At 39.4% G+C, this 27,615-nt stretch overlaps 5 protein-coding genes across 5 annotated transcripts; 2 read left to right on the forward strand and 3 right to left on the reverse strand.

Moving 5' to 3' along the window:
- Positions 1–8,730: 8,730 nt before the first annotated feature.
- Positions 8,731–10,488, reverse strand: LOC129756755 (uncharacterized). Its single transcript, XM_055753749.1, has 2 exons — positions 8,975–10,488; positions 8,731–8,914 (listed from the first exon to the last, which is right to left on the reverse strand). The coding sequence occupies exon 1, from the start codon at positions 10,441–10,443 to the stop codon at positions 9,484–9,486; it is 960 nt and encodes a 319-aa protein (XP_055609724.1). The 5' UTR covers positions 10,444–10,488; the 3' UTR covers positions 8,731–8,914; positions 8,975–9,483.
- Positions 10,489–10,694: 206 nt separating this feature from the next.
- Positions 10,695–15,695, reverse strand: LOC129752124 (uncharacterized). The gene is made up of 2 exons (XM_055747916.1): positions 15,262–15,695; positions 10,695–15,201 (listed from the first exon to the last, which is right to left on the reverse strand). The coding sequence occupies exon 2, from the start codon at positions 14,925–14,927 to the stop codon at positions 10,695–10,697; it is 4,233 nt and encodes a 1,410-aa protein (XP_055603891.1). The 5' UTR covers positions 14,928–15,201; positions 15,262–15,695.
- A 411-nt stretch (positions 15,696–16,106) lies between these two features.
- On the forward strand, positions 16,107–17,430 carry LOC129756757 (kxDL motif-containing protein CG10681). The gene is made up of 2 exons (XM_055753750.1): positions 16,107–16,360; positions 16,495–17,430. Exons 1-2 carry the CDS (start codon positions 16,194–16,196, stop codon positions 17,081–17,083), a joined length of 756 nt encoding a protein of 251 aa, XP_055609725.1. The 5' UTR covers positions 16,107–16,193; the 3' UTR covers positions 17,084–17,430.
- A 292-nt stretch (positions 17,431–17,722) lies between these two features.
- Positions 17,723–20,760, reverse strand: LOC129756751 (NF-kappa-B essential modulator). Its single transcript, XM_055753745.1, has 5 exons — positions 20,732–20,760; positions 19,673–19,782; positions 18,674–19,583; positions 18,291–18,616; positions 17,723–18,234 (listed from the first exon to the last, which is right to left on the reverse strand). Exons 3-5 carry the CDS (start codon positions 19,565–19,567, stop codon positions 18,009–18,011), a joined length of 1,446 nt encoding a protein of 481 aa, XP_055609720.1. The 5' UTR covers positions 19,568–19,583; positions 19,673–19,782; positions 20,732–20,760; the 3' UTR covers positions 17,723–18,008.
- Positions 20,761–23,996: 3,236 nt separating this feature from the next.
- On the forward strand, positions 23,997–25,618 carry LOC129755862 (cyclin-dependent kinase 4). The gene is made up of 4 exons (XM_055752551.1): positions 23,997–24,240; positions 24,380–24,548; positions 24,616–24,757; positions 24,860–25,618. The coding sequence occupies exons 1-4, from the start codon at positions 24,153–24,155 to the stop codon at positions 25,406–25,408; spliced, it is 948 nt and encodes a 315-aa protein (XP_055608526.1). The 5' UTR covers positions 23,997–24,152; the 3' UTR covers positions 25,409–25,618.
- The last annotated feature ends 1,997 nt before the right edge of the window (positions 25,619–27,615 follow it).

A 27,615-nucleotide genomic window follows, 5' to 3' on the forward strand; every position in this document is an offset into this window, starting at 1 on the left:
CGTAAGCCAACATTGAATAATTTTAAATAAAAATTCCTAATAAAAATTTTATGTATTGCATGCTTTTTTGTCGTTATAAATATATCATTGCCATTCATTTTATCAAATAATTTTACCAATCAATTTAAAAAAAAGCATGCAACGTGGATTTACAGGCCTGTAATTCTACAGCAGCCTGTAAAAAGATTGTTCTTTTAAAAATAAAGTACACGTAATTTTTTTCCGACCTATAAAATTACGGTAAATGTCCTGCTCCTTTTTGTTACAGGACATTTGCCGTAATTTTACAGTAAATAATTTTTGCTGTGTAGTGTGGACTAGGCTTAACACATCGCGGTTATCAAAAAGAATTGCGCTCAAAGCTGCAAAAAATGTGCGCTCGAAATTTGACGTTTGTGTTGACAGCAACGCTAATTTACAGTTTCGGTGTTTTTTCACCGAAAATGTACGGCAAAGCGATTTGTTTACATAAAAATAAACGAGCCTCGGTAGATAAAGAATCGATCTACCGAACTCGGTAAAAACAAGACGTCAGATCGATCAATTACCGAAAATTTTCGAATTACAGATCAGGTTCTGTAAAAAAAATTACCGAACTCGGTAGTTTTCGTTTACTGTGTAGATCCCAAGAAAAACTTGCTGCTTCACAAGCAACAAAATAGAACACGGCGTTTGTCGTGTTTAAGGTCGAATTCACAGTGAGCGCGAAGCGAAGTGCGAAGCGAATTTCCAATTCGCGCGGCAAACCGCTTCTCATTGAAACACGTTGAAAAAAACATCGACCGGCCACAGTGCAAGCGAATTTTCATGCGAAGACCCGGCTGGATCGCGCGAGTTCATCCTGTTCATCCGGACATACACTGAAAATATTATCTCGGATATTTTTTATCGTAAAATGATTTATCTAAAAAATCTTTTTCAACAGTTTATTTATTTAATTATCATAGCCGTTTCTGTGTTGGTAATGAAAAATGCACGGTTTTTTAGCGCGGATTTTCGAAAAAAACGCGGTTTCAGTCTTTTTCAATTGAAACAAATTCTAACTGGCAATAAACGACCGGTGGCATGAAAGTTCCAAAATATGTGTATAGGGTGAAGGGGCTGAACGGATAGAAGTTGGAGTTTGCTATACGACGCCATCTTGAAATCCAATATGGCCGCTTCCACTCAACTTTAAAATGCTGGAAGTGTCTGAAAAGCACATGAAACTCCCACAATATGGGTATTGGATGAAAGTACTCAATAAGTAAGAAGTCGAATTTGGCTGTCCGACGCCATTTTGAAATAAAAGATGGCGGTTTCCGCTCTATTCAAAATGCAGTTAATAAGTGAAAATCGCATGATCCATCCAAAATATAAGAAATGAGTAAAAGGGATCAAAAAATTGATAAAAAATGACTGACAAAAATTTAACAAAAATTTTGAGAAAACTGCAAAAAAGCACTGAAACAAATAAACAAAAATATGATAAGTGTTATAAAAAGAAAGTTATATTGTCAAAAATATAACAAAACTGTGGAAACATATTAAAAATATTACTAAAATTAAAAATATGACAAAAATATGACAAACAAAAAAGAGATAAATGACAAAATTTTGAATAAAACACGACAAATGTAGTAAAAAAAATTATGCCAAAAATATGACAGATATAACACAATTAGACAAAAATATAAGAAAAAAATCACAAAAACTGCAAAACTATGACAAGACAAATGAGAAAAAATATATGACAAAATTATAATCAAAATTTGACCATAAAATGACCTGACAGAACTTATATAAGGACAAATATTTGACAACAAATTTACAAAAATGACAAAATAATAACAAAAAATTTACAATAAAATTAGAAACATCTGACAAACATATATAAAACTATAAAAAAAATTATTACAAAGGTGGTAAAAATATGGAAAAATTTGACAAAATAATGGCAAAAATCTGACAAAATTATGAAGAATGAAATAAAAATATAACAAAATACTTTCAAATATACATGTATGTAAGAAAAATGACAAAATGATGATAAATACGACATTAAAATAACAAAATTTCAACAAAAAACATGACAAATCCGAACATAAAATGATGAATATGTTACAAATATATGGCATATGACAAAAAAAAAATGACAAAATCTAGACAAATCTATGGGCTTGTGATATGTCTAACTTAGTTGGCAAGTTAGTTCCCTCCTAAGCCAATGTCCGTGAGTTCAAATACAAGAGTAATCATCGAATACAGTTGTACCGGATAAGACATTCAGTATGAAGAGAAGATGGTAAAACGACTATATATAATCGAACGGAAAAAAAGACAAAACTATCAAAAGAAACTTACAATCAAATGAACAAAAAATCTGACAGAACTATGACAAAAATACGACAAATGAATACATGACAAAATAATGACAAAAATTAAAATAAAATGACAAAAACCTTACAGTACTATAACAACCATTGTCAATTGTTTGTCATAATTTTGTTTTTTTTTATCATAGTTTTGTTATATTTCTATTATATTTTTTTAATAGCGTTGTTACATATATTTTTATCACATTTGTAAGATTTTTGTCATAGTATTGAAAGATTTATGTTATTTTATTACAAATTTTTGTCATATTTGTAATTTTTTATTAGTTATTATATTTGTCATATTTTTAATTTAATTTGTCATATTATCCATAATGTTGTCAAATATTTGTCAAAGCTTTTGTTTCGGGTTTTGGCATTATTATTAATTTTTTGTTATTATTTAGTACATTTTAATTAATTTTTGTCAGATTTTTTTTTTTTTAATTTACTCATGGCTTCGCCATTTTAACAGTCAAGTTTATCATAGATTTGGTATATTTTTCTCAAATTTATATAATATTTTTATCACCTTTACCATATTTTTTTATCAAAGTTTTGTCAGAGTTTCGTAATTTTTGTTGTTATAATATTTTAATTTTTTTTTAATAATTTTGTAATATTTTTGTCATAGTTTTGGTAGATGTTTTTTCTTGCGATTTTCAGTCATTTGAAATATTTTAAAGTTGAGTGGAAGCCGCCGTATTGGATTTTAAGATGGCGATTCATAGCGTCAGACTGCAAAATTCGACTTTTACTAATTGATTCTTTTCACCTAATACCCACATTTTGGGGGTTTTATGCAATTTTCAGTCATTAAAAGCATTTTGAATTTAGGCTGAAGCCGCCATCTTGGATTTGGGCGTCAAAAATCAGGTCCTTATTCCGGTCCTAAGATTCCTTTTCACAAATCCTGTGGTCCTAGTACGTGCAAGGTTTTTTTCCGCGGTTTTCCGGAATTAACTTGGTTTTTCGCGGAATTAACGCGGATTAGTTTTTTTTTGCGCGGTACGTATCCCTCGCTCACAGTTTTGATTCTGCAAATTAAATTTGCAAAGATTTTTTCACGAGTGATTAATGTTTGCAATACACCGAAGGTTTTTTTCAGTGTTGAACCGCTTCGCAATTCGCGTACACTGTGGCCGGCCTTCAAAAACGAACTTGCGAAATTCATCCGGTGAATGAATATTTCGCTTCGCAGTTCGCTTCGCGCTCACTGTGTTCGTACCCTAAGTGAAAGTGTAACCGTTGCTAATAGACAGGACTACAGGACACAAGCCAAAGAAGGAGTATTTCCTTACCATTAGCTGGAGACATGTGGCAAAAGATTATTAGTCACTGATTTTGAGCTACAATTACTGGTCTGGGGGTCAAACTGGGGTTCTTCTGATCAAGCAAGAAGACTATTTAAAACCAGCGCGACAGAAGGCGCGTATAGTTGCTTGCAGTTTGCTGCAGAAGGCTCGCGTCAAATACAGCGAAATTAACTCCTCTGTTTCAACAATAACGACAATACGAACCCTTTCGAGAAAAACGTATATTGAGCCATTCATCGTGGAGTCACCGCAATGCCAAATCTGAAGTGCAATTTGGAACGATCAGCCGAATCGACGAGGGCCATCTACTTCGACGATCTGCTCATCATTGGCGATCGTCTGGAGTAAATGAAGCAGATGAAGCTTCATTCAGTAAATGAGTCTTTACAAAAAGCTTCAAATAAAGGACATTTAAGGAGTGAACTATAGTTTCTCGGAATCGAGATTCGAGATTATTCAAACGAATGGTTCGATGTCACTGAGTCAAGAAATGAGTTCAATCAGTGAGGATTTGGCAATTCTAGAGTTTGTCTTGATTAGGTCGTATGAACCACTTGACGCGTTTCGAGAAAATTGCTGTTGAGGTTTTGTTAAGCATTTTTAACTTTAAAATATCGTTCAGAATTGTCTAAAAATTTCGTATGCGATGCAGAATAAGGTGAAAAATACGCTCGTGTATTAAATATAAGCATAGTTTAAGTTGTTCCTGTAAACATGCACATTAGACTGAGTCGATTTGGTGTCATTTTCCAATTTCTCAAACCCTGGGGTCTAAAAAGCTTCGTTTTAATTCAAAACTCATCGATGATTTTTTGCAGAATTGCCAAGCAGCATTTATTAAAGCATTAATTTGAACTTTTAGGTTTGTACGGCAAAATTGAATATTTTGTACTGAAAAATCACACCATCTTTTGAACACCTGGAGCACTGACCATACTGACTGGACACTCGATTTCGTTTTCTGGATAATTTTTCCAATAGTACGCACTGTTGATTACAGAGTGCGCATCGATCGATTTGAAGAAATGCTATCCCAGTTAGGAAATGCCACCCAACTTTTAAAAAAAACAGGCAATTTCTACAATAAAATCGGGCTAAACAGGTACATTTTCCTACAGGGCATTTTTTGTCAAATTTTTCAGGTTCGTCACCTGCCGTCGATATAGAGTATTTCCTGAGACAGATGGTGGTAGGGCAGCTTTTTGTTTTTGTTTTGAAAAATGTAAACACTGGTCGCCATTTTGAACTTGGGAGATTAGCACTGTTCAATTATTTGTTCAAAAGAAATTATTTTTTCAAATTAACATTATATAACATCAACATTACCTTCAAAGTATTTCATGTCTACAATTATTTAATTTTAGGTAGTTTAAAAAATTAAAAATTTTGCAAAACCATTACTATTGCACCGCCAATTTGGTTTCGTTACTATCCGGCCATTGAACATGCGTAGTGTTGTTGTTATTTTTACCCTACCACCAGGTGCCGAAAAATGTAAACACGAGAAATCAGCTGTTCGTTTGACAAATGGGGAAATGCCTTATTGCGAACCTGCAAAATCTGACGAAAAAAATTAGACAGAAAATAATTGAATTTCTGTTCTAAGTGTCATGTCAGTGTGATCAGTGCCTGGAGTGTTATCACACGGAAAATAATAAAAAGGTAAAATTTACCGAGACAGCAAAGGTGAACGCTCGCAAAAGCCAAAAAGGTAACTTCTACCTTTTCGAGGTGAAACTCACCTCACAGCGAGGTAAAATATACCTGAAACGAAGAATGAAAAAAGGTACAATTCACCGAGAAAAAATGTGAATCCAAAAAAGGTAAATTTTACCTCGTAGCGAGGTGAAGTTCACCTGAATTGAGCTGAATCAAAAAGTATAATCCACCTAGAAAGAAAGGTAAATCCAAATAAGGTAAAACTTACCTCGTAGCGAGGTGAAGTTGACCTGGATCGAGCTAAACAAATCGGTACAAATCATCTCGAAAAAAAGTAACTATTTGACGAATCCGTTTATTGAGGTTAAGCTGTTTTGCCGTTTAGGAACAAGTTTTGCTTCGTGCACAATATGTGAAAATCGGAACAAAATGGTAAGTGTTTTCTAAGATTTCATTTAGTTGTGCTGGTTCTCTTCATAATACTTTGCTTTTGTTTCAGATCGGCCCAAAGAGCTTCGTGTTGTATTCCCGTCAGCCTTCAGATATTATTCCGGAAAAGCCGGACCTGACAAGCTTGGCGAACAAAGGACTTGCCTCAACAATTTTTGAAGAACACGGTGATATATTTCAAAAATAAATATTAGGTAACAGTCCTTATTTATTTCAAATAAATACCATTTTTCATGAATTGTGTTTTTTTTTAAATTAATTTAATTGAAGAAACCAATCAAACAAACTAGCATTTACCTTTTAAATCAGTGAATGGGAAAACGGTATTATTTACTATTTAGCTAGGTGAATGAGAAAATGGTAAAATCTACCTTTTTGCTAGGTGAATTGAAAAAAGGTAAAATTTACCTTTTTGCTAGGTGAATGAAAAAAAAGGTAAAATTTACCTCGGGTGGAAAAAATTCACCTCGCAAAAAGGTTAATTTTACCTTTTTTTTATTTTCCGTGCAGAATCCCCGCGGGTGATATGCGTTCTACAGAATATCCGAATTGCACAACAATTGTAGAGCGGGTCTCATAATATGGTTCGCCTATTTATATTTCTCTGCCAGTGAAAAATATTCTCTTATTCGCTGTAGCAGCCTGGAATCGGTGCTGCGAGGGACTACGTGCATCAGGAATACATCTATTCGTCTGAATAGCTGATTACCGCTGCGCCAAAAAGTATTTTTGCGACTTTTGTTATGTTAATTTCTTTTCATGTGTAGGTCGATCAACTTTCATTGTTAAACGCCTTGGTTCGCATTTCATAACAATTTTCGTTCAAAACAACAACGATTATGCCGTTTGGAAATGTCATTCGAAAATCAGAAGCGAGCAACGGCTGATTAGAAAAACTGTCATCGATTGTATATGTATGCGTCAGTGCGAAAACTATTCTGCGTGGAAATTATTTGCACAGGAGTCTAAATGGGTGCAATTTCCGCAATAGTTGAACGGCAATCCAGTCCACACAAAACGTATTTAAAACCAAATTACACTCGAAAATTATTAAGTCATTATACTGCCGCTGCCGGCAAGTCTGTCCCATATGCAAAAACAACGAACCGAGAAAAACTACTTTAAAGATTTTTATAAACTTTCGTGGATTTCTCGTTTGAAACTTTACCTTTTCTACTTCTTTCTTCACAGATATTGAGATAATTGTTGTAGAATTTTGTCCAATATGTTTTTGATTTGGAAGTTGTTGATGCGGAGGAGAAAATAATGTTGGGACAGCCTTGCGAGTATATTTCGCATGCGGATTAAATATACCCGCAAAACTGTCCCATATTTGGCTTTACTTTTGTCAGTTGATCATTTGATTCTCTCTATCTGCGCTGTATTATTCACTTTACTGGTTGTGTACTGATAAAAATAAGTTTGAAATGATGTTTGTGACATGTTTCGTTAGTCAAAGATAAAGAAAGTTTATAGTAAGAGTTGAGTGAGTCTAAAATAAAATGAATAACAACGTTCCATGTATAAAACAACCTGTACCATCATATTCTGGAAAGTTTTTCGGTCGATTATCTTTTTAGAAAGACTATAAATACCTTTAAATTAAATTAATGCTGAATCAGAAACAGCAAAGTATCTTGGCTGCAAATATTTGATGAGAAAAGTCAATTCGATATGACTTAAGCGTGTGCTACCAAGTACGCGTATTTTTGTTCATAGATTTTATGAAAGTCCAAGCAGCAAGTAACAGCATGACAAAAACCTAAAAATATGGCTTTGTAGCTGACTATTTTCCATGTTTTACAAAGAACAATTCAATAAGCTTCATGCGAAATTTAAGGAAACACAGTTTGATGGAATTATGGAGATTGTTATTTTTAACTTTACTGTACTGTTTTATCTAGTCAAACTTTCGCAATTTCAATGAATGCTTATTTTGTCGCACACATTGTATGAATATTTGTAAAATTAACGTAAATTAGAGGAGCAGTTTTGAAGCATTCTGTATAAATAGACATATGGGACAGCTTTGCGGGTATATTTCATATGGGACAGACATGACTTGGTATTTTTTTCATATATGTTGAGAACAAAGTTATGAAAGTTTTTAGTCTAAATTGAAGAACTAACTGTATTTGAACGATTTTTGAGATGAACTGAAAAATGACGAAAATGCATATGGGACAGTCTTGCGAATAGCGGCAGTATACGTCTTAAATTCAAATCAATTTTTTGAAGTTATTTATTGTTCGAATAAAACCAACCCCCTGGCAACTTGACAGTTCGGTCGAGTTTCGTGTGTCTGTTTCAAAATCGCAGATGTCGCATGTATGCCGCTTGTTTATACATACTTTTCGAGTCATGCATATGGAAAGGGCACAATATTAAATGTGGTGCGAATCAGCCAAATTCATAACTTTCGAATGAATAAAAAAAAGTTTTAACCGAAATGGTTAAACTTATTCAATATTCGACCGATTTATTTATTGTGTAGGAACAGTTTTTCTATAAAATGGCAAAAGTTCTGCTGTAATGTGATTGTTTTGTCATGTTAAAATGTTCATATACATCGCAGTTTATGGCAATCACTTAATGATTGATGCGGTAATGTTGTATTTTACATTTATTGTGCTTGAGTATCTTCAACAGTTTCGGTGGAAGGTAAACTTGTCCCAAAAAACTGCCGGATCAGTGATTTATTTAAAGCAGTCCCAGAACTTTTATACCTTATGAAGGACACACAAATTAACGCTCTACTCGTTTTCTTGGACTAAACTTTTGAAAACAGATTCACTTCACATAAATCATAGCAAAAAGTTCCAAATTCAAAACTTTTTTTCAGGAATTGAATCAGTTACAGAAAACATATATCAATATGTGTTGCAAGATGCAACGAAAAGATAGACGGTTTTCCGATTTTATAACGTGTATTACAACTAGCGTTAAAAAATTCCTATCGTGAGAGATTATAATTATAAAATGATATAAGTATTTCGTTATTTTGTTGTTGTGCATATTGTTGTTGTTTTTTTACATGAATATTTTTTGTAAATATTGATTATTTTAACTGTAGATATGATAGACTTACGTTTAGTGTCCCTTCAGTGTATCGTTACAGGATCGGATGTGGGAATACTGTAACAAGTTTTTAGGTTAGGTTTTTGGTTAACACTTTTTGTACTTCACCTTTGTTACCTGTTTCTTGAGTGTTTGGTACTTATTTTTAATATTAGACGCTTAAGGCACTCTTCTCTTTTTTGTTTCCAGAACAGCAGCTGTAGCACAAATATCAAATTTTAATCTTATCTAGTCTAAACTGTGATTGCATATATCAAGCATTGCATGTATCTACTAACCTACGCTTACTATCCGTACTATTAGTTTGTAAGGATTACCACCGTACTATTAGATGTAAGATTCACAATAACCGCAATAGGCTTCACTTATTGCAAACTAGAACGTACTATTAGCTTTATTATATTATAAATTAGTAATAATTATCGAATTCTCGGGCGAACACGTTTTTTCAGTCGATAGTTTTCAGTTCACTGTTTTTCTATCCGCTATCACTGACGTTTCGTGCGGACAAGGTGTGATACAGCGGTACCTACCGTCGCTGTGGTTGAGTGTGTTGGTGCGGCGCGACCCAGTGCGAAAAAACGGTTTAACACATGGTTGCGACACTCCCCCGCAGTACTTCGAGGTTACTGCTCCGAAGTACTCACGTTTGCACCGACGTCCAACACCGCGATCTTCACGGCTGGTCTCTCAAGAACTCCAGTTGCAGTCTGCACCAGTGCACGACGAACCTGTCCATCCTTGGACCGGATTGCATGTACCACCCGACCTTTCGGCCAGCAGTTCCTTGGCAGTGTCTCGTCCACGATGATAACGATGTCTCCTTCCTCAATCGGCTTGGCACGGTTAAACCATTTTGTCCTTCGTGTGAGTGTGGGCAGGTATTCCTCTACCCAACGCCGCCAGAACCGGTTGGCGTAGACCTGCGACATTCTCCAGGTGTGCTTCAGAGCGTAGCTGCTGTCGTCATATGCGATCGGGGGCTTTGAACCGTCTGACGACCCGATCAAAAGGTGATTCGGAGTGAGCGCTTGCGATAGCTCGTCGTCTAGCGGTAGTTCGGTTAGTGGTCGAGAATTAACGGTAAGCTCGATCTCCGTAAGCGTGTTCCGTAATATCTCGTCTGTGGGTGTGCGGGTGAGTTGTAGGTGCTTGAGGGATTTCTTCACGGACTGAACTAGGCGTTCCCAGGCTCCGCCGAAGTGTGGTGACGCCGGAGGGTTGAACGTCCATTTCGTATCAGTGGTGACGAAGTGTTCCATCAACTTGTCCTGGTTCACTTGCTGCAGGGCTTCCTTCAGTTCGCGGCTGGCTCCGATGAAGTTGGTGCCTCGATCGCTGATGATCTGAACCGGGGCACCTCTCCTGGCGATGAAGTTTCGTATGGCGAGAATGCATGAGTCGGTGGTGAGGCTGTGTGCGACTTCGAGGTGTACTGCTCGCACAGTTAGACAGGTTATGAGTACACCCCATCGTTTCTCGGTCCTCCTACCGATAACTACGTGCATCGGTCCGAAGTAGTCGATACCAACGTAGGAAAATGGACGGCAAAATGGCTGTAGGCGTCCAACCGATAGGCCAGACATCTCGGGGGCTTCTGGTTTCGCTCGAAGAATCTTGCAGTGCTGGCATCGGTCACGGACACAGTTATAGACCGATTTCAATGCCGGAACGTAGAATCTGCGGCGGATTTCGTTGAGCGTTGACTGGTGATTCATGTGGCAGAACTTTTGATGAACGCTGGCTATGATAAGGTCCGTAACCAGATGTCGCTTCGGAAGCAGTATCGGATGCTTCGTGCATTCCTCCACATGCGCACATTCGTCGATCCGACCATTCATTCGCAGCACCGCCCCCGACGTAGATTCGACGGAAATCGTTGAATGAAGGCAACGTGTCGAAGAAGACGGTTCCATCTCGAAAAATCTTCCCACCGGAATAGAGCGCGTTCGACGGAATGGTGCTGCACATGCGCCCGTATCTCCTCTGCGGTATGATCGAACTTGGACTCGATGACTGGCCATCCCTCTTTCGGTCCCCACAGGAACTCCGGAGCACGGAACCAGCGACTGCTAGGAGAAAGATCCGGGAGATTCTGCCACTTTGTTGCATCGTCAGCGACGTTCAGCTTCGTCGGAACCCAGTTCCATTCCGATGATTCCGTCAACTCCAACATTTCACTGATCCGTACCGCAACAAACTGATGATATTTCCGGTGATCGGAATTCAGCCAACTGAGGACGTTGCGTGAATCCGTCCAGAAGAATCTTTGCGTAGGCTTCAGCTTGTGCGTCTCCATGGCGTCGTTCGCTAGACGGGCACCGATGACTGCTGCCTGTAGTTCTAGTCTGGGAATCGACACGAATCGTAGTGGAGCTACTCTAGTCTTCGCACGGATGAGCGCACACTCAACCTCTCCATCCTCTTCGAACCGCAGATAGGCGACTGCAGCGAAGCCGTTCTCCGACGCATCCACAAACACATGCAGCTGAATCGAATTCCGCTCGCTTATGCTCGTCTTCGATCGGTAACACCTTGGCACGCTGACCGATTCCACTTGCGGGAGGACGCGCAACCAGGTCTGCCATTTCTCGAACTGCTCACTTTTGATGGACTCGTCCCAGCCTACAACACTTCGCCAAATCTCCTGCAACAGTATCTTCAGGAACATTAAGAAGTGCGCCAGTAGTCCCAGCGGATCGTAGATGGTCATCAGCGTGCTTAAGATCTGCCTTTTCGTTGGAACGATGTCACCTTGCAGCAGCTCGGCGTTGACTCTCGGAGGAATTTTGTAGGTAAACGTATCAGTCGCTGTACACCACCACATGCCAAGAACCTTCTCCGTGGCCATCTCGCCCGAAAGATTCAAACTCTTCTCCCCGGGACTCGCATCCAACTCCTGCAGCACTCGATTCGAATTTGATAGCCAGTTCCGGATCTCAAAGCCCGCTTCTGCGTGGACGTGCCGGACATCTTTCGCCAACTTTATCGCCTCTTCTTCCGTCTCTACGCTTGACAGCATATCGTCGACGTAGTGCTCCTTCACGATTGCTTCTACCGCTCGTGGAAACTCATCCTGGAACCGCTCCGCGTTGTAGTTCTTCACGTACTGCGCAGTACTTGGTGAACACGTCGCTCCGAAGGTCATCACTTTCGTAACGTAGACGTCTGGGCTGCGATCTTGCTCGCCGTCCCGCCATAGGAATCTCAAGCACTGTTGATCGAACCAGTTCATCAAGATCTGCAGAAACATCTCCCGAATGTCGCCGGTGATGGCTATACGGAACTCCCGGAAACGTTGTAGAACGAAGACCAAAGAGGTGAGATGATCAGGTCCCGTTAATAGAAATGAATTCAGGCAGAGTCCTAAGACTTTAGCTGCTGCGTCCCAAACCAAGCGCATCTTTTTCGGTTTATTTGGGTTGACAACCGGAAAGATTGGGAGATACCAAACCCGATCGAATTTCTCGGCTAACTGGTTCTTCGTCAGCTTCTCGATGTACCCGGCTCGTTCGTAATCCCGAATCTTCTCCTTCACCGCTTCAGCCAACGCCGGGTCCCGCTGCATTCGCTTCTTCAAACAGATCAGCCGTCTCATCGCCATCGGTTTGCTGTCCGGCAGTCGAACATCGTCACACCGCCAAAGCAGTCCGGTTTCCATTCGCTTGCCCTTCACACGCGTCAACGATTTCAGCAACTGCTCCGCTCGCTCGTCGTCCTTCGATAAGAGAGGTTTAACGGAACTCATTACTCCCGTGCTGTCTAGGGACATGTACGTTTTCACCATGTTATGAAGATCCGCGTCACTTTGCTCGCAGCACGGACACACGTGAATACTGTGGTGCGCTGTGAAGTTCGTCGTTGGATGAGATGTCGTAGAGCATGGTCCGAACACTATCCATCCTAGGCGTGTTCTAGCGGCAATCGGTTCGTCTTTGCCACCTTCCCTGCTGTCCAACGCCTGACCCAAACGGCAGTTATCTATACCGATGAGTATCCGCGGCCGAACGTTGTGATAAGAATCCGCTGATACGCCGTCCAGGTGCTCATACTCGGATGCTAGCTTTGCCATCTTCAACGTCTGCTGCGGTAGCGACAGATTCTCCACCGTGTGGACTTTCGACAGTCGGTATTTCTCTCCACCGCGCGTTCCGGAAATGTCCAGAGGTAACATCACGGACTTCATCTCCTGTCGTTGATGATCTCCCGTCCAGCCTAGGCACAACGGATACGACTCTCCGTCCAGCTCCAACTCGTCTAGTAAGCTGTGCTCCATCAGCGTCGCCGATGAGCCTTCGTCCAAAAATGCGACAGTGCGAACGAGCTTGCCTCGTCCGTGTAGGATGACTGGAACGTAGCGGAAGAGAATCTTGCTGACGTAACTGACGTGAGTGTTGCACTGTTCGACAGGTGTTTCTGCCGCGCCTTGGGAATTCACCGTTGAGGAATTTTCTGCTCGCTGGTATCTGGAATCATCATGTAGCAGCTCATGATGCATGTATGAACAGCCGTTTCTTCCGCAAGCTTGCTTCACTGCGCACGCTCCGAAATGCTTCGCCAGACACTTCCGGCACAACTTGTTCTGCTTCTGCGCTGCCCATCTTGCCCCGATATCCAGGTCTTGAAACTTCCTGCATGATCCCACACTGCTACATCCTCCTTGGCAAATGACACACTGTTTCGACGCTGCTGGCTTCGTTGTATTTCTGGGGTACGTCGTAGAGGCCGTCGATCCTGCCGCCGCTTGACTGGAGCTGGATTGGAGGTGAACATGAACTTCCTCCTTCCGTATACGCTTCTCAGGCTTGCTAGCGTACGCACTGATCGTTGATGGAATCGTTACCACGCATGCCGCTTCCACGAGTATCTCCAACCATTTGCTGAAGTCATCGAGTGTCACCGCCTGTAACGTTGAACGATGTTTCGCCCAGTCGAGCTTCACGGTTGATGGTAGTCTTTCGACGAGCTCTTGAAGAAGTGCCACGTTGCACAAGTGCTCGTTTAGTCCACTTGCCACGATCGTCGCACACATGTTCTGGACTGCAACACCGAAATCGATCAGAGTTCCTAACTTCTCCGTCTTCGGCGATGGCATTTCCCGAATCTTGCAGACTAGCGAGTGGACGATAACTTCCGGCCGCCCGTACAGCGTTTTTAACGTCCTAATGACACCTGCAAGTCCCGCTGGATGCAGTAACCGGCTTCGAACGGTCTCGAGGGCTCTCCCCTTCAGGCTACGCTGGAGTCGAAGAAGGTTTTCTTCGTCGCTGAAACCGCACATCCTGGTACTGCTTTCGTACGTCGAAATAAAAAGAGGCCACTCTTCCGGATTGCCCGAAAACGTAGGCAGCTCTTTCGTCACTGCGTGCCGCGCGGCCAGTTGACTTCGGCTGAGCTCGTTGGGATCGGAATCGGATACGTTTGATCGACTTCTGTTGATTTCCATCGCCCGAATTCGCTCCTCAAGAGTCCTCGTTTGCTGATCCTGCTTCTTCGACATCTCCGCGAGCTGCTTTTCCATTTTCTCCATCGCCATTTTCACTTCATTCGATGACCGGTTGTTCGTTCCTCCTACAGTCGTCGAATTTGCAGACGGTGGAGCGGTCGGAATGCTCAACTCCTCGCGAATTTCTCTCTCTCTGGCTTCCATACGACGATCAAACTGGATCTTGAGATCTGTCACCACAGACTCCAACTGACGATCCTTTTCTGTAAGCAGCGCCTGGTACGTACGCTGCTGTTCTTCAAACTTTGCCTGCATCTGGTCCAACTTCTTCTGGAATTCGCTGAGTTGTTTAGCTTGCTCTTGTTCGCCCGTCAATTTTGGACCCGTTCCATTTCCTGCAGGATTGATGTTGACCGATGAGATTTGATCTGTCCGTTTTGCCACGCACGCTGAACAACTCCAATCTACCTCCTCGATGTCTTCATTCACACCCACGCACTTGAAATGGAACCACGATCCACAATCGTCGCAGCTAACCATCCGACTATCGTCCGGATCCCGGCACATACCACAACTCACACTTGGCTTCTTTGGCGCCATAATTCCAGCTTCCCCGATCACCATAAACGAATTTTTTAAAATGTTGCAAGATGCAACGAAAAGATAGACGGTTTTCCGATTTTATAACGTGTATTACAACTAGCGTTAAAAAATTCCTATCGTGAGAGATTATAATTATAAAATGATATAAGTATTTCGTTATTTTGTTGTTGTGCATATTGTTGTTGTTTTTTTACATGAATATTTTTTGTAAATATTGATTATTTTAACTGTAGATATGATAGACTTACGTTTAGTGTCCCTTCAGTGTATCGTTACAGGATCGGATGTGGGAATACTGTAACAAGTTTTTAGGTTAGGTTTTTGGTTAACACTTTTTGTACTTCACCTTTGTTACCTGTTTCTTGAGTGTTTGGTACTTATTTTTAATATTAGACGCTTAAGGCACTCTTCTCTTTTTTGTTTCCAGAACAGCAGCTGTAGCACAAATATCAAATTTTAATCTTATCTAGTCTAAACTGTGATTGCATATATCAAGCATTGCATGTATCTACTAACCTACGCTTACTATCCGTACTATTAGTTTGTAAGGATTACCACCGTACTATTAGATGTAAGATTCACAATAACCGCAATAGGCTTCACTTATTGCAAACTAGAACGTACTATTAGCTTTATTATATTATAAATTAGTAATAATTATCGAATTCTCGGGCGAACACGTTTTTTCAGTCGATAGTTTTCAGTTCACTGTTTTTCTATCCGCTATCACTGACGTTTCGTGCGGACAAGGTGTGATACAGCGGTACCTACCGTCGCTGTGGTTGAGTGTGTTGGTGCGGCGCGACCCAGTGCGAAAAAACGGTTTAACACATGGTTGCGACAATATGGGTCCTTCCGACATGTGAAGTAGCTCGATTTTCGATTTGACAGAACCAGAGAACCAGAAAAAACTGGCACACGCGATTTGTATGGGAAACGTCAAGTTGCCAGGGGGTTGAATAAAACCAAATTTTTACCTCACATAGGACACATACTTATCAATCGTTTGCAGCCGATAACTCAATTTTGTTCACATTGGTTCATTAAGTTCATACGACCTAATCAAAACAAACTCTAGAATTGTTCCCAGATTTTAAAATGCGTTTTTTTTGAGTGTGTGAATCAAAAACGTGAAATATTTCACGTATCAACTCACAAGTTGGTTTAAGTTCAAATGATGTGAAGATTTGATCAAGTGTATTCGAAAATAAACATCAAATCTGTTTCTGCTGAAAATCGCGAACTGAAAACCAATCTTCGTATAAAATCCTTGAAATCGTTAAAATCATGATGAATTCAGAAATGAGTAGCAGCATGCACTCGGGTCGACCGGAAAGTGAGTTCAGTATCGAGTGCTTTCAGAATTATACTGCGCCCGAGGTATTCGTTCAAGGCCTGGCTGGGATGGTCAACCAAACCGACGTCGAAGTTATGATACGAGCTCAGAAGCAAATGTGAGTGTTTCCTTGACCCTAACTATAATTTTATATCGATGGGCTGATGTTAAATCAATAAAGAACAATTACAATTACTATACATATGTGAACAAACGCTGGTAAATGAATTATAATTTTCATTCTTGTTCAAGGCTTCAACGTTTTGAGAAGACCAATGAAATGTTGCTAAACTGCAATGCCCTTAGCCAAAGCCGACTCAAAATAGCTAGCGAAGATTTTAAAAAGCACACAAAACTGTTGAACGAAATGAAAAAAGACTTGGATTACATTTTCAAGAAGATCCGTAATATCAAAACTAAACTGGGCAACCAGTATCCGCAAGCTTTTGCCGAGGCTGAAGCTAAGATCAAGCCCATCATCTTTGATGAGGAAGAGGAAATTGATACAGCCAGTCGAGCCGAAACCCTTGACGAATGCCCGAACACTGGCCAGTCACGGATTGCTACTCCGGCAAAGAAATTGTCTCAACTAAAACCGGAATCTTCAGCCGAATCTAAATCAGAAACAAAACAACGGGGCGCTCAACTGAAGGAAAAGAAGAAATCTAGCTCCGGTCCAGAATCTGGCATAGGTTACATGAAGATGGAGCAGAGTCCGGAGAATCGAAAATCTGGTAAAACCACCCCGAATGACCCGAAGCGTCAGTCGATGATGTCCACCCAGAGTAGCTCCACAGATAACTCGAACGATTCATCGGAGTGTACCTCAGATACCGGATAGATTTCAAAAATGTAGTGTATTGTGTAGTATGTACCTCCTATCAGCAACAAGAATTTCTGGTTGATTTTTTTAATTATCGTTTTTGAAATTGCCAGCATGGCTTCTTTCCCAAGTAAAGCTAAGACTAGTTTAAGCTCCATGCAATTCTCCATTAGTAGTCAATCAGTTTTCTGTGATGCATTCCTATTTAAGTTTTTTATTTAAGTCAATTGCCCATTTTAGGCTATAGTTTGAAATGACAATTTATTGGTATAGTTTATGGAAATAGGTATGTATTTGTGCTACTAATATCTTTATACATATTTAAAAAAAAGAAACGAATTTTCGACAACTTGAATTAAAAATTAAAAAACTATATAAAAATATCGAAAAATAAATTAAAATTAATAAAACTAATGTTTGGTTGTTGTATGTTATCATGTTATTCGAATACCAAACACATTGGCCCTTATTCTGCGCCGCGCGTGAGGTGACGATCCTCACCTAAAATCGTCACCCGAATGCGACATTTCTCACTCACGGTGTCTACGAGAATAGGATATGAACTCACGAAGTTCATCCGAAGTGACGATTCTCGCCAGTGACATGTGGAATCCAGTGACTCGACTTTCGAAGCCATTGAATAAGAACCATTGAAGATATGTTTACATGTTAACATACCCACATTAAATTTTGTTTATTTGCAATCATATAACAGAACTAACAGTGGAAAGTTATTTCTATAAGTTTCAATACATTTTGTTTTGTTAGGTATTTAAAAATCGAACTCATTTAAGCGTGACTATCGATAAAATGCACTTAAACATTAACAATTTATCAATTTCAACAAACAACAGGTTACTTCAGTCCTTCCTTTTCATTGTTAGCTCACGCTGCAATCTGGATACATTATCTAATATACATATGACACTGTTTCGTTCGAATATTAACCTTCACAGCCAACACAATCCTCCACGTGGTTCTGCAGAGTCAAGAGGTCCTTGAAAGCTCCATTACATAGAGGACAGTGCAGGACGGGACGTTCATATTTTTGCTCTTCAGCGGGTTCTGGTTTTGCAGCAGCGCCAGAACCGGAAGGGCCTACCTCTGGAGAGTTCCGTTTGTCCAAAGCTTCATTAGCGGCTCGGGTTGCCTTCTGCTCAGCTGAGCGACTGAAATTGAGACGTGATTATTGATAAAGTTTAGTTTTTAAGGGGAAAGCTTTTACCCATTCTGAACTTCTTCGATAAGTTGTTGGTTGCGTTTTTGAAGAAGCTTCAAATCGGATAGTATTTGATCTTTTTCGCTGGCCAACTCCGCTCGGGCCGTTCGTTCTGCTTCAAAATCAATCTTGTAAATATCCAATTGGGCGGTAAGAACGTCAACTTGCTCGCTTAAAGTTTTCAATTCGCGAATGTTTTCCGACAAGGATACATCTCTAGTTTCCAAATCCTTAAACATGCGCTCCTTCTCAAGACGATGTTTGGCAGCCATCTCCTCAGCAGCCGATATGTTTGCTTTCAAGCAGTTGATTTCATCGACGTAGATTTTTCTCTGCGAATATAATCATTCAAAAGTATAAATTAAGTAAATAAATAATAACTACCATACCATATCTTCAAACTCCAAATTCTTAGCTACCGCGACTGACATTTCTCGCTGAAGCACCTTTATTTGTCGTTCATGTTCTTCTTTGGTAACAACACCCAGATCCATCTGGTCTGGTTTGTTCGAAGGAACCACCACAAAATCACGCTTTTCAAGCTGAAGTCGTTCAATCTCTTTGGCCATATTCTGCAGGACCGATTTTTTCTCAGAAAGCTCCTTTCTGAGATCTTGTAATTCAGCCTCATGAGCTGTACCCAGAACATTTTCTCGGTCGGAAACATCATTTAGTTGCTTCTGTAGGGCATCATTTTCATTTTTTATTTTCCGAACATTTTCCTCGGACAGATTAAACTTTTGCTGAAGAGTTTTGTTTGCTGACTCTAATTGCTCTAGATTAGCGCGGAGCTCATCGATAACACGATTTTGATTGGCGTATTTGTTTTTAACATCATCCTGCCACTTTTGAATACTCGTAAAATTTTTACGCATTGCAACGTTTGCCATCTGAAGACTTTCCTTCATTTGACCGTGCTCGGTCATCAAATGCTGTAGTACTTTTACCTCGTCGATCGGCATTGATGATTTCATCAAGCTTGGGAATGTCTGGAACAGGCTGGAATGGGTTTCGCCCATGATGACACTGGCCGCTAATGGATTCTCGCCAGCCACGGATCCGTTTATCAAACTAGAAGCAGCACAGGTTTCCAAGGATGATTTTGGCCCAATCGAATTTTTCAACGATTCCTGTGGCGGATGAATCATGCTGAAGTGACTAGAATTGATCTGAATGGACGAATCGGTCATGGGTTGCCTCGGTTGTTCATCAGAGAGGAAATAGTTCTCCATCGAAGGCGTAGGGGTTGAACCCAAAACGATGAAAGATTCCTCGTCGGACATTTTTTTTCTTTCTTTACTGCGTTGTAAAAATAGCAAAACCATAATAAGGTATTCATTTCGTAAAACATAGGTCAAAATTGTCTAAAATTAGAAACCCTCGCTTACCTTGGAATTATGGCTTGTTATGAAGTGTGTCGCAACAACTCGTCCTTTTATTTCATCACAACGATGAAAGAAAATCCGAAATTATCTGGTTCGTCGACTGTCGTCTTGCCTACACCGAAAATAATTTTCACTTTAAAGGTAAGTGACATCTGGAGTGAATTTGCGCCATACGTAAATTCATGTGAATTTTAAGTGACCGTCAAGTGAAATCACTTAAGTGAGCGATCAAGTGAATTTCAAGTGAATGGCAAAGTCAATTTAAAATGTTTGCTCAGGTCATTAATATCTTTCGTTGTAGAGGTTTTTAGGTGAAATTTCGGAATATCAAACATTAATCAACTTTGTTTCTACAAAACAATTATTTATTTAAAAAAAATACAACGTAAAAAACGTCACTTTTTCTCCTTATTTGGGTTCAAGAAGATTTTTCGGCTTCGAAAAATCATTGACTTCCTCACTTTGACGGGTTGATATTTTCTGAAATAATAATAAAAAAATGAAATTTAACTAGTATTTATTGTTTTGCATGATACTTACTTTAATTGCACTTGAATATTTCCAAAATAAATCATCATCGGAAAACGTATCCGAAACCTGATTGCTTCAAAAAGGTCTCTGCGACGTGTTAACCGGTTCACACGATATTTCTGTCGGTCGACCTATGGAAAATATCATTGTTTAATAACATATAAATTATTTTAATTCTGCACCTACCAACTCAAACAAACCTCTGTTGTTTCTTTTCCAAACAACAATGAAATAATCAATACTGACATTGTTGACATTCGCTATGCAAAAAATCACTTGAATTTTAAGTGATGGGCAAGTGAATATTGGCTTAAGTGACCGGTCAAGTGGATTTCAAGTGAGCATCGAAGACATTCAATGCCGGTCACTTAAAACTCAAGTGATGAGCTAGTGTATATTGATTCGGTCACTTAAAATTCAAGTGAGAGGCAAGTGAAATGTACATGAGCCACTTGAAATGAAGAAATTCACTGAGTTTTCACTTTTAAGTGAATCTTCTAGTGTTTTTTAAGTGTGATTTTGGGTTCAGTGTAAAGTTTTCCTATCGGCTTCTGATCTGATGCACGGAAAATTAAAAAAAGGTAAAATTTACCTTTTTGCGAGGTGAATTTTTTCCACCCCTCTTTCGAGGTAAATTTTACCTTTTTTTCATTCACCTAGCAAAAAGGTAAATTTTACCTTTTTTCAATTCACCTAGCAAAAAGGTAGATTTTACCATTTTCTCATTCACCTAGCTAAATAGTAAATAATACCGTTTTCCCATTCACTGATTTAAAAGGTAAATGCTAGTTTGTTTGATTGGTTTCTTCAATTAAATTAATTTAAAAAAAAAAAACAATTCATGAAAAAATGGTATTTATTTGAAATAAATAAGGACTGTTACCTAATATTTATTTTTGAAATATATCATCGTGTTCTTCAAAAATTGTTGAGGCAAGTCCTTTGTTCGCCAAGCTTGTCAGGTCCGGCTTTTCCGGAATAATATCTGAAGGCTGACGGGAATACAACACGAAGCTCTTTGGGCCGATCTGAAACAAAAGCAAAGTATTATGTAGAGAACCAGCACAACTAAATGAAATCTAAGAAAACACTTACCATTTTGTTCCGAGTTTCACATATTGTGCACGAAGCAGAACTTGTTCCTAAACGGCAAAACAGCTTAACCTCAATAAACGGATTCGTCAAATAGTTACTTTTTTTCGAGATGATTTGTACCGATTTGTTTAGCTCAATCCAGGTCAACTTCACCTCGCTACGAGGTAAGTTTTACCTTATTTGGATTTACCTTTCTTTCTAGGTGAATTATACTTCTTGATTCAGCTCAATTCAGGTGAACTTCACCTCGCTACGAGGTAAAATTTACCTTTTTTGGATTCACATTTTTTCTCGGTGAATTGTACCTTTTTTCATTCTTCGTTTCAGGTATATTTTACCTCGCTGTGAGGTGAGTTTCACCTCGAAAAGGTAGAAGTTACCTTTTTGGCTTTTGCGAGCGTTCACCTTTGCTGTCTCGGTAAATTTTACCTTTTTATTATTTTCCGTGTGTGATTCAGTCTGAAATCAGTACGTCATTTACACTCAGGAAAATTCTTATTATGATTTTCATGAGATGCGTCTTATAAACCGCTTTTTTTTAATTGAATGGTTTATTTATTTATAAGTGTACTATTTATAAAAAGTGTAAAGTTGATTTTCATAAGAGTGATGAAATTAATTCTTCTAATTTTCAAAATAGGTTCTTATTCAAAAAGAAGAAGCGGCATTGTGAAAAAATAACACATTCATTCCATCAGTCATTATTTTTCATCGTCATACGAGGCATCAAACGGTGGTTGAGCCGTTAGTTTTCCAAAAAGTTCAAAATGATTTTGTTAGTCTAAAATCTGTGTGGTTCGATTTGATTTATCAAACAGGGATGCCAAGTTAACTTTTAATTTTCATATTTGTTATCGAGAATTTTCGTTTAGCGTGTTTATGCTCATCCGTTCCCAGTCAATAAAAGTTCTACGTGACTTTTCCTAAACGTGTATTTATGACAGTGAAATGACAATTTAACTGTTAAAATTGCTAGTATTTGTGAGTTTTTAACCCTGCAATGGGCGATGGAATCGAGAAGTTATTCTTTCTCTCCTTAAGAAAAACCCGTAAGATCTGTCAAAAGTTGGGTGAAAATTTAGCTGCATCCCACTTGCACTAATGGAAAACCATCACCCAAATTCGGCAGCGCTTCCATCGCCTATTAAAACCTGTCACACATACATCTACACTTAACATGGTTCATTCGTATGCTATTCAAACAAGATGAACCATCCCTCTGATTGTGCATCTTGTTCATGTTTTTTCCTCCATATTTTCGTTAAGCGTGTTTATGCTCATCCGTTTGTACACTCTTAATTAGTATCGAACATTTCAAGTCGGTTCAAATGTTAAACACCCGAATATAGATACTTTCACTCATTTTTGCAGCATTTTTTTTACTTTAAGACGAAAAACTGAGTAGTTTTTGAAAAGAGTTGTAAACGTTTAAGATAAAAATTTATGCCGGAACGAAAAGATATAAACAAAACTATTGTTTTATGTCATATTAAGGCATGACCAATTTCATGAAATTTCCAACCCGTTCAATTGTTCAATGAAAAACTTAATTAAAGACTTGAGACAAGTTGTTATGTTGATCATTTTCAAGAAACAAAATTTGTTATCTACTCACTGCTCGGCGATTCAATCATTTGATATTTGACCGTTTTTTTTCTGTTTTCCAACCCTGGCTTTCATCAATGATTACCTAATGATTTATTTACATATATGGTTAATTAATCAGGTCGGAAAAAGAGAAACTCACTGCAGAGTTTTTGCAGATTTTTTTCAATTCCTCAATATTTGAAAGATAATTTGAAAAAAAAAAATATAAATTCAAAAATAAAATTTCAAGAATCGAATCTTATACAAATGTTCGAATGAAAAAAACAATTAACTACTTAACAAAATTTACTTACAACCTTGCACATACAATTTTTTGAAAAAAAATCGATTGAAAATATTAGGCACCACTTTGTTGTCTACCGATAAAAAACTTCAAAACCGGAAATATTCTATTTATTTATTTATCTTCATAAATTTTATACTTTAATATTTTGCCACGGAAAATTTGATTAAAACTTTCAGGTTTTTGCTCAGTGCAATACTTGAACGAATTTATAGCTGTTTCTGTCTGTACCGAAGGTAACGGCTCTATTTTTCTCACCCTGATACTAACCTGATAAGGTGCGGTATTAGAATGAGAGTGATTAAACGCGTGGGCATTTTAACTATACTCGCGCTTGCTGCGGATGCATTCATAGAACTATTTTTATTCCAATTCCTCCGCCATGATGAAATTTCCGCCGTGAAAACAGGGGTAATCGTAATAATTTATAGGTTTTAAGAAACGAGTCCGGCTGGAATTTCATCTTTCAATCATTCTCCATGGATTCCACCACATTATAATACACATGCAGTGTCGCGTTTTTGAGTTATTGACAAAATAAGATTTTTTCACGTTATTTTTTACTTAAACTGTGAACCGTGCTTTAAAAATAAAAAAAAAGTTTTTTTAAATACTTCAGATGGAAAATTTGTAAATATCTCCCTTAAGCAGAAACATTGTTAAGGTGCTTAAACCAATTCATTGAACGAGATATTCCAACTGGGAATCGGGTGAGTTTGTGTACTCGCTATCGAGGACACTTTCAATTTTACCAAACGCTTCCGGCGAGTAGCGCTCAAGCGTGTTCGACCTTATCGACCGAATCCCCTCGGGTATGTTTTCCTCTCACGACTGCAACAAAAACAAAGCGCTCGCATCGCGGAATTTTGGTTCCGCATCTGTCGTGGTTTTCGGTTAATTTTCTCTGTTTATTTTATTTTGGCCGTTTGCGCCAGTTTGGAATCCGTTAGCTGAGCACACCCGGGAATGGCCTCGACCAAGAATTCGCACCAGGCCATTAGCACCATGTTTCAGCTCAGCACTAATTACGAGGAACTCAATGAGATAGGCACAGGTATGATTTTTTTCTTCTCTTGTATGTTCGTTTGTGTGAGTGGCTAGGTCAGGGATAATAGACGGTCCGTTTCCGGTTGATTATTACTCTTATTTTTAAAGACCCTTGTAAAAAGGTATTCATGTGCTTGATTTTTAAGGGGCTTATGGCACTGTATACAGAGCGCGTGATCTCAACAACGAAGGTAATATTGTGGCCTTGAAAAAGGTTCGGGTGGCCCTGACCGAAGATGGAGTTCCTATGTCAACGCTTCGAGAAATAGCGTTACTCAAACAACTGGACGCCTTTCAGCACCCGAATGTAGTGAAGTAAGTGTTCGAGATTGGACCTTGGCAAAGCTAGAATATTTACACTTTTTTGTTCATACTCTTCTAGATTGTTGGATGTTTGTCACGGGCCACGACTGGAAAGAGAAGGTCAGCTTGTATTGTTTCTTGTTTTCGAACATCTGGAGCAGGACTTGGATAATTATATCAAAAGACTCCCACCAGGAGGCATGCCTCGTATGACAATACAGGTAAGTGTACAGGAAAGAAACTTGTAAGGGGGTGGGACATCAACGATTGAACCAAATAGTAAGCGACGAACATGATTTTTACTTGGCTTTTATTGATTGTAGCGTCTTTCTCGAGAATTGCTCACTGGAGTGGATTTCCTCCACTCGCACCGTATCATTCACCGTGATTTGAAACCTCAGAATCTCCTCATCTCGGCCCAGGGTCGACTTAAGCTGGCCGATTTTGGTCTCGCTAAGACTTATGACTTTGAAATGAAACTAACAACGGTTGTCGTTACTCTATGGTATCGAGCACCTGAGGTACTGCTCGGAGAACCATACAACAGTTCGGTTGATATATGGAGCTCCGGATGCATCATAGCGGAAATGTTTCAACGGGTAGCTCTTTTCCCAGGAACATCGGAAGGTAACCAATTAGAAAAGATTTTTGAGCTTACTGGTCGACCATCAGAGAGTCAATGGCCCCGTGGTATTTCGGTAGCGAGGGAAAATTTCAGACCTACAGTACAACGTGAACCGCGCGAGCTTTGTCCTAAGTTGTGTGATTTTTCTAATGATCTGATTAGAAAAATGTTGGCATTTAATCCCCGAGAGCGGCCTTCCGCTTTTCAGTGTTTAAAACATGCATATTTCACCCAGGAACCGATGTAAACGTAAGACAGTAAAAGTAAACCATTTGAGTGTTAAGTGCCGAAACATATCACACCCAATAGTGATAATCCAATCGAAAAGATAGATACTGCCATATCAATCACAAATCAGATTTCAAACAAGTTCAAAAACATATTTCTAACGATCATTTTAAAATAAATCATATTTTAGATTTCACTCATTTCAAACCATATTTGTTCTGAAAAGAAAGTATTAATTGTATGCTTCCATGGAAAATATGAGAATTCCTTCTATCAATCTTAAAGCTTTTAAAGTTTTTATGATTCAGAAAAGAATAATCATGAGAAATCAGCAAAAATCACAGAAATGTCAGCCGTCGTTCGTCTTTAATTGCTCATTATCCCGGGCGCGGGCGTTCGTTGGTAAGAAACAAAAGGGTGCCAATTGCCGATGAAAGGAACCGATCCGCACGATTTCCTGTCTTTCGAAAAGATAGACACAGAATGGGGAAGAGCTTTGATTTTTTCCTATTTCCTTTTAGGTGGTTAACGACTCAAGTCTGTAAAGCTTTGCAAAAGATTTAAGATGAAGCTACTTGGAAAAGAAGATAATTTTGAAGTTTTCAATTTCAAGAGATGAGTTCTTGAATCATTTGGTTCAGATGTAGGTGTGTGAATGAAAACTGAGGAGAAATATTTTCAATTTCTTCTTGTTTCATTTATATTATTGGTATTTTATTATTTATTTACATAGTATTCCGTCTCACGACATAACTTGACGAACATAATTCCTAAAATTCACTCGGTTCATAGCAACCGTTCTCCAATTTCTCGGGCACCCCACGTTCGCCAGATCACGCTCCACTTGGTCTAACCACCTCGCTCGTTGCGCCCCCGCTCGTCTTGTTCCTACCGGATTCGTAGCGAACACCTGTTTTGCAGGACAGTCGTCCGGCATTCTCGCAACATGTCCCGCCCAGCGTATCCGGCCAGCCTTCACCACCTTCTGGATACTGGGTTCGCCGTAGAGGCGCGCGAGCTCGTGGTTCATCCTTCGCCTCCACACTCCGTTCTCCTGTACGCCGCCAAAGATGGTTCTTAACACTCGTCGCTCGAATACTCCGAGTGTACGCAGGTCCTCCTCGAGCAATATCCATGTCTCGTGCCCGTAGAGAACAACCGGTCTAATGAGCGTCATATACAGGTTACACTTCGTGCGAGGGCTAAGTCTTCTCGACCGCAGTTGCTTGTGGAGTCCATAGTAGGCACGACTTCCGCTGATAATTCGCCTCCGGATCTCACGGCTGGTGTCATTGTCTGCGGTCACCAGTGAGCCGAGATAGACAAAGTCTTCGACTATCTCCAGCTCGTCGCCGTCGATCGTGACCTTGTTATTACTGGACAAGCGGGTTCGGTCGGTCTCGGATCCGCAGGCCAGCATGTACTTCGTCTTGGACGTATTAATCATTAACCCAATCCTTCCTGCTTCGCGTTTCAGTTTGCGGTAGATCTTATCCACCGCCGCAGATGATCTGCCGACTATATCAATGTCATCGGCAAAGCATATAAGTTGACTGGATCTGTTGAAAATCGTGCCCCGCATTTCGCCCACCGCTCGTCGAATAACACCTTCTAGCGCCACGTTGAACATCATGCAGGATAGACCATCACCTTGTCGAAGCCCCCTGCGCGATTCGAATGAACTCGACAATTCACCCGAAATCCGCACACAGCACTGCGTTCCATCCATCGTCGCCTTGATCAGTCTGATCAGCTTCCCGGAAAAGCCGTTCTCGTCCATGATTTTCCATAGCTCGTTACGGTCGATCGTGTCGTATGCGGCTTTGAAGTCGATGAATAGATGATGCGTAGGGACTTGGTGTTCACGGCATTTTTGAAGGATTTGCCGCAATGTGAATATCTGGTCCGTCGTAGACCGTGTAACCATTCATTTAATGGTTACAATAAAAATTGTGATTTTTGGGCCAGTTTGGATGAAAATTTTGTAAATATTGTAAATTAAAATTATTGTTCGTAAATGTCTAAAATTAGGATAAGATATCTACATGTTTGTGTGGTGTCTTGTCCTAAGTTTAATAGCAATCGGCTGGTGTCACTTAGGGATTAAGTTTTGTTTATTTTTTTTTATTTGTTAAATTTTTCGTTATTTATTCATTTATTTATTTATTTATTTATTTATTTTTGCCTTAATCATTCATTATTTATTTAGTTAGTTATTTGTTAGGA

The sequence above is a fragment of the Uranotaenia lowii genome, chromosome 3 (genome assembly GCF_029784155.1).
Source record: "Uranotaenia lowii strain MFRU-FL chromosome 3, ASM2978415v1, whole genome shotgun sequence".
NCBI classification, from domain to species: Eukaryota; Metazoa; Arthropoda; class Insecta; order Diptera; family Culicidae; genus Uranotaenia; species Uranotaenia lowii.

Excerpts from the sequence above, each read along its gene's own strand:
- LOC129756755 (XM_055753749.1), bottom strand. The coding sequence starts at position 10,443 with ATGTCTGGCCTATCGGTTGGACGCCTACAGCCATTTTGCCGTCCATTT.
- LOC129752124 (XM_055747916.1), bottom strand. The coding sequence starts at position 14,927 with ATGGTGATCGGGGAAGCTGGAATTATGGCGCCAAAGAAGCCAAGTGTG.
- LOC129756757 (XM_055753750.1), top strand. The coding sequence starts at position 16,194 with ATGATGAATTCAGAAATGAGTAGCAGCATGCACTCGGGTCGACCGGAA. Across the intron at positions 16,361-16,494 it reads ATACGAGCTCAGAAGCAAAT|GCTTCAACGTTTTGAGAAGA; the intron begins GTGAGTGTTTCC and ends TTCTTGTTCAAG.
- LOC129756751 (XM_055753745.1), bottom strand. The coding sequence starts at position 19,567 with ATGTCCGACGAGGAATCTTTCATCGTTTTGGGTTCAACCCCTACGCCT. Across the intron at positions 18,617-18,673 it reads ATTTGGAGTTTGAAGATATG|AGAAAAATCTACGTCGATGA; the intron begins GTATGGTAGTTA and ends TTATATTCGCAG. Across the intron at positions 18,235-18,290 it reads ATCGAAGAAGTTCAGAATGG|TCGCTCAGCTGAGCAGAAGG; the intron begins GTAAAAGCTTTC and ends TCTCAATTTCAG.
- LOC129755862 (XM_055752551.1), top strand. The coding sequence starts at position 24,153 with ATGGCCTCGACCAAGAATTCGCACCAGGCCATTAGCACCATGTTTCAG. Across the intron at positions 24,241-24,379 it reads ACTCAATGAGATAGGCACAG|GGGCTTATGGCACTGTATAC; the intron begins GTATGATTTTTT and ends TTGATTTTTAAG. Across the intron at positions 24,758-24,859 it reads TGCCTCGTATGACAATACAG|CGTCTTTCTCGAGAATTGCT; the intron begins GTAAGTGTACAG and ends TATTGATTGTAG.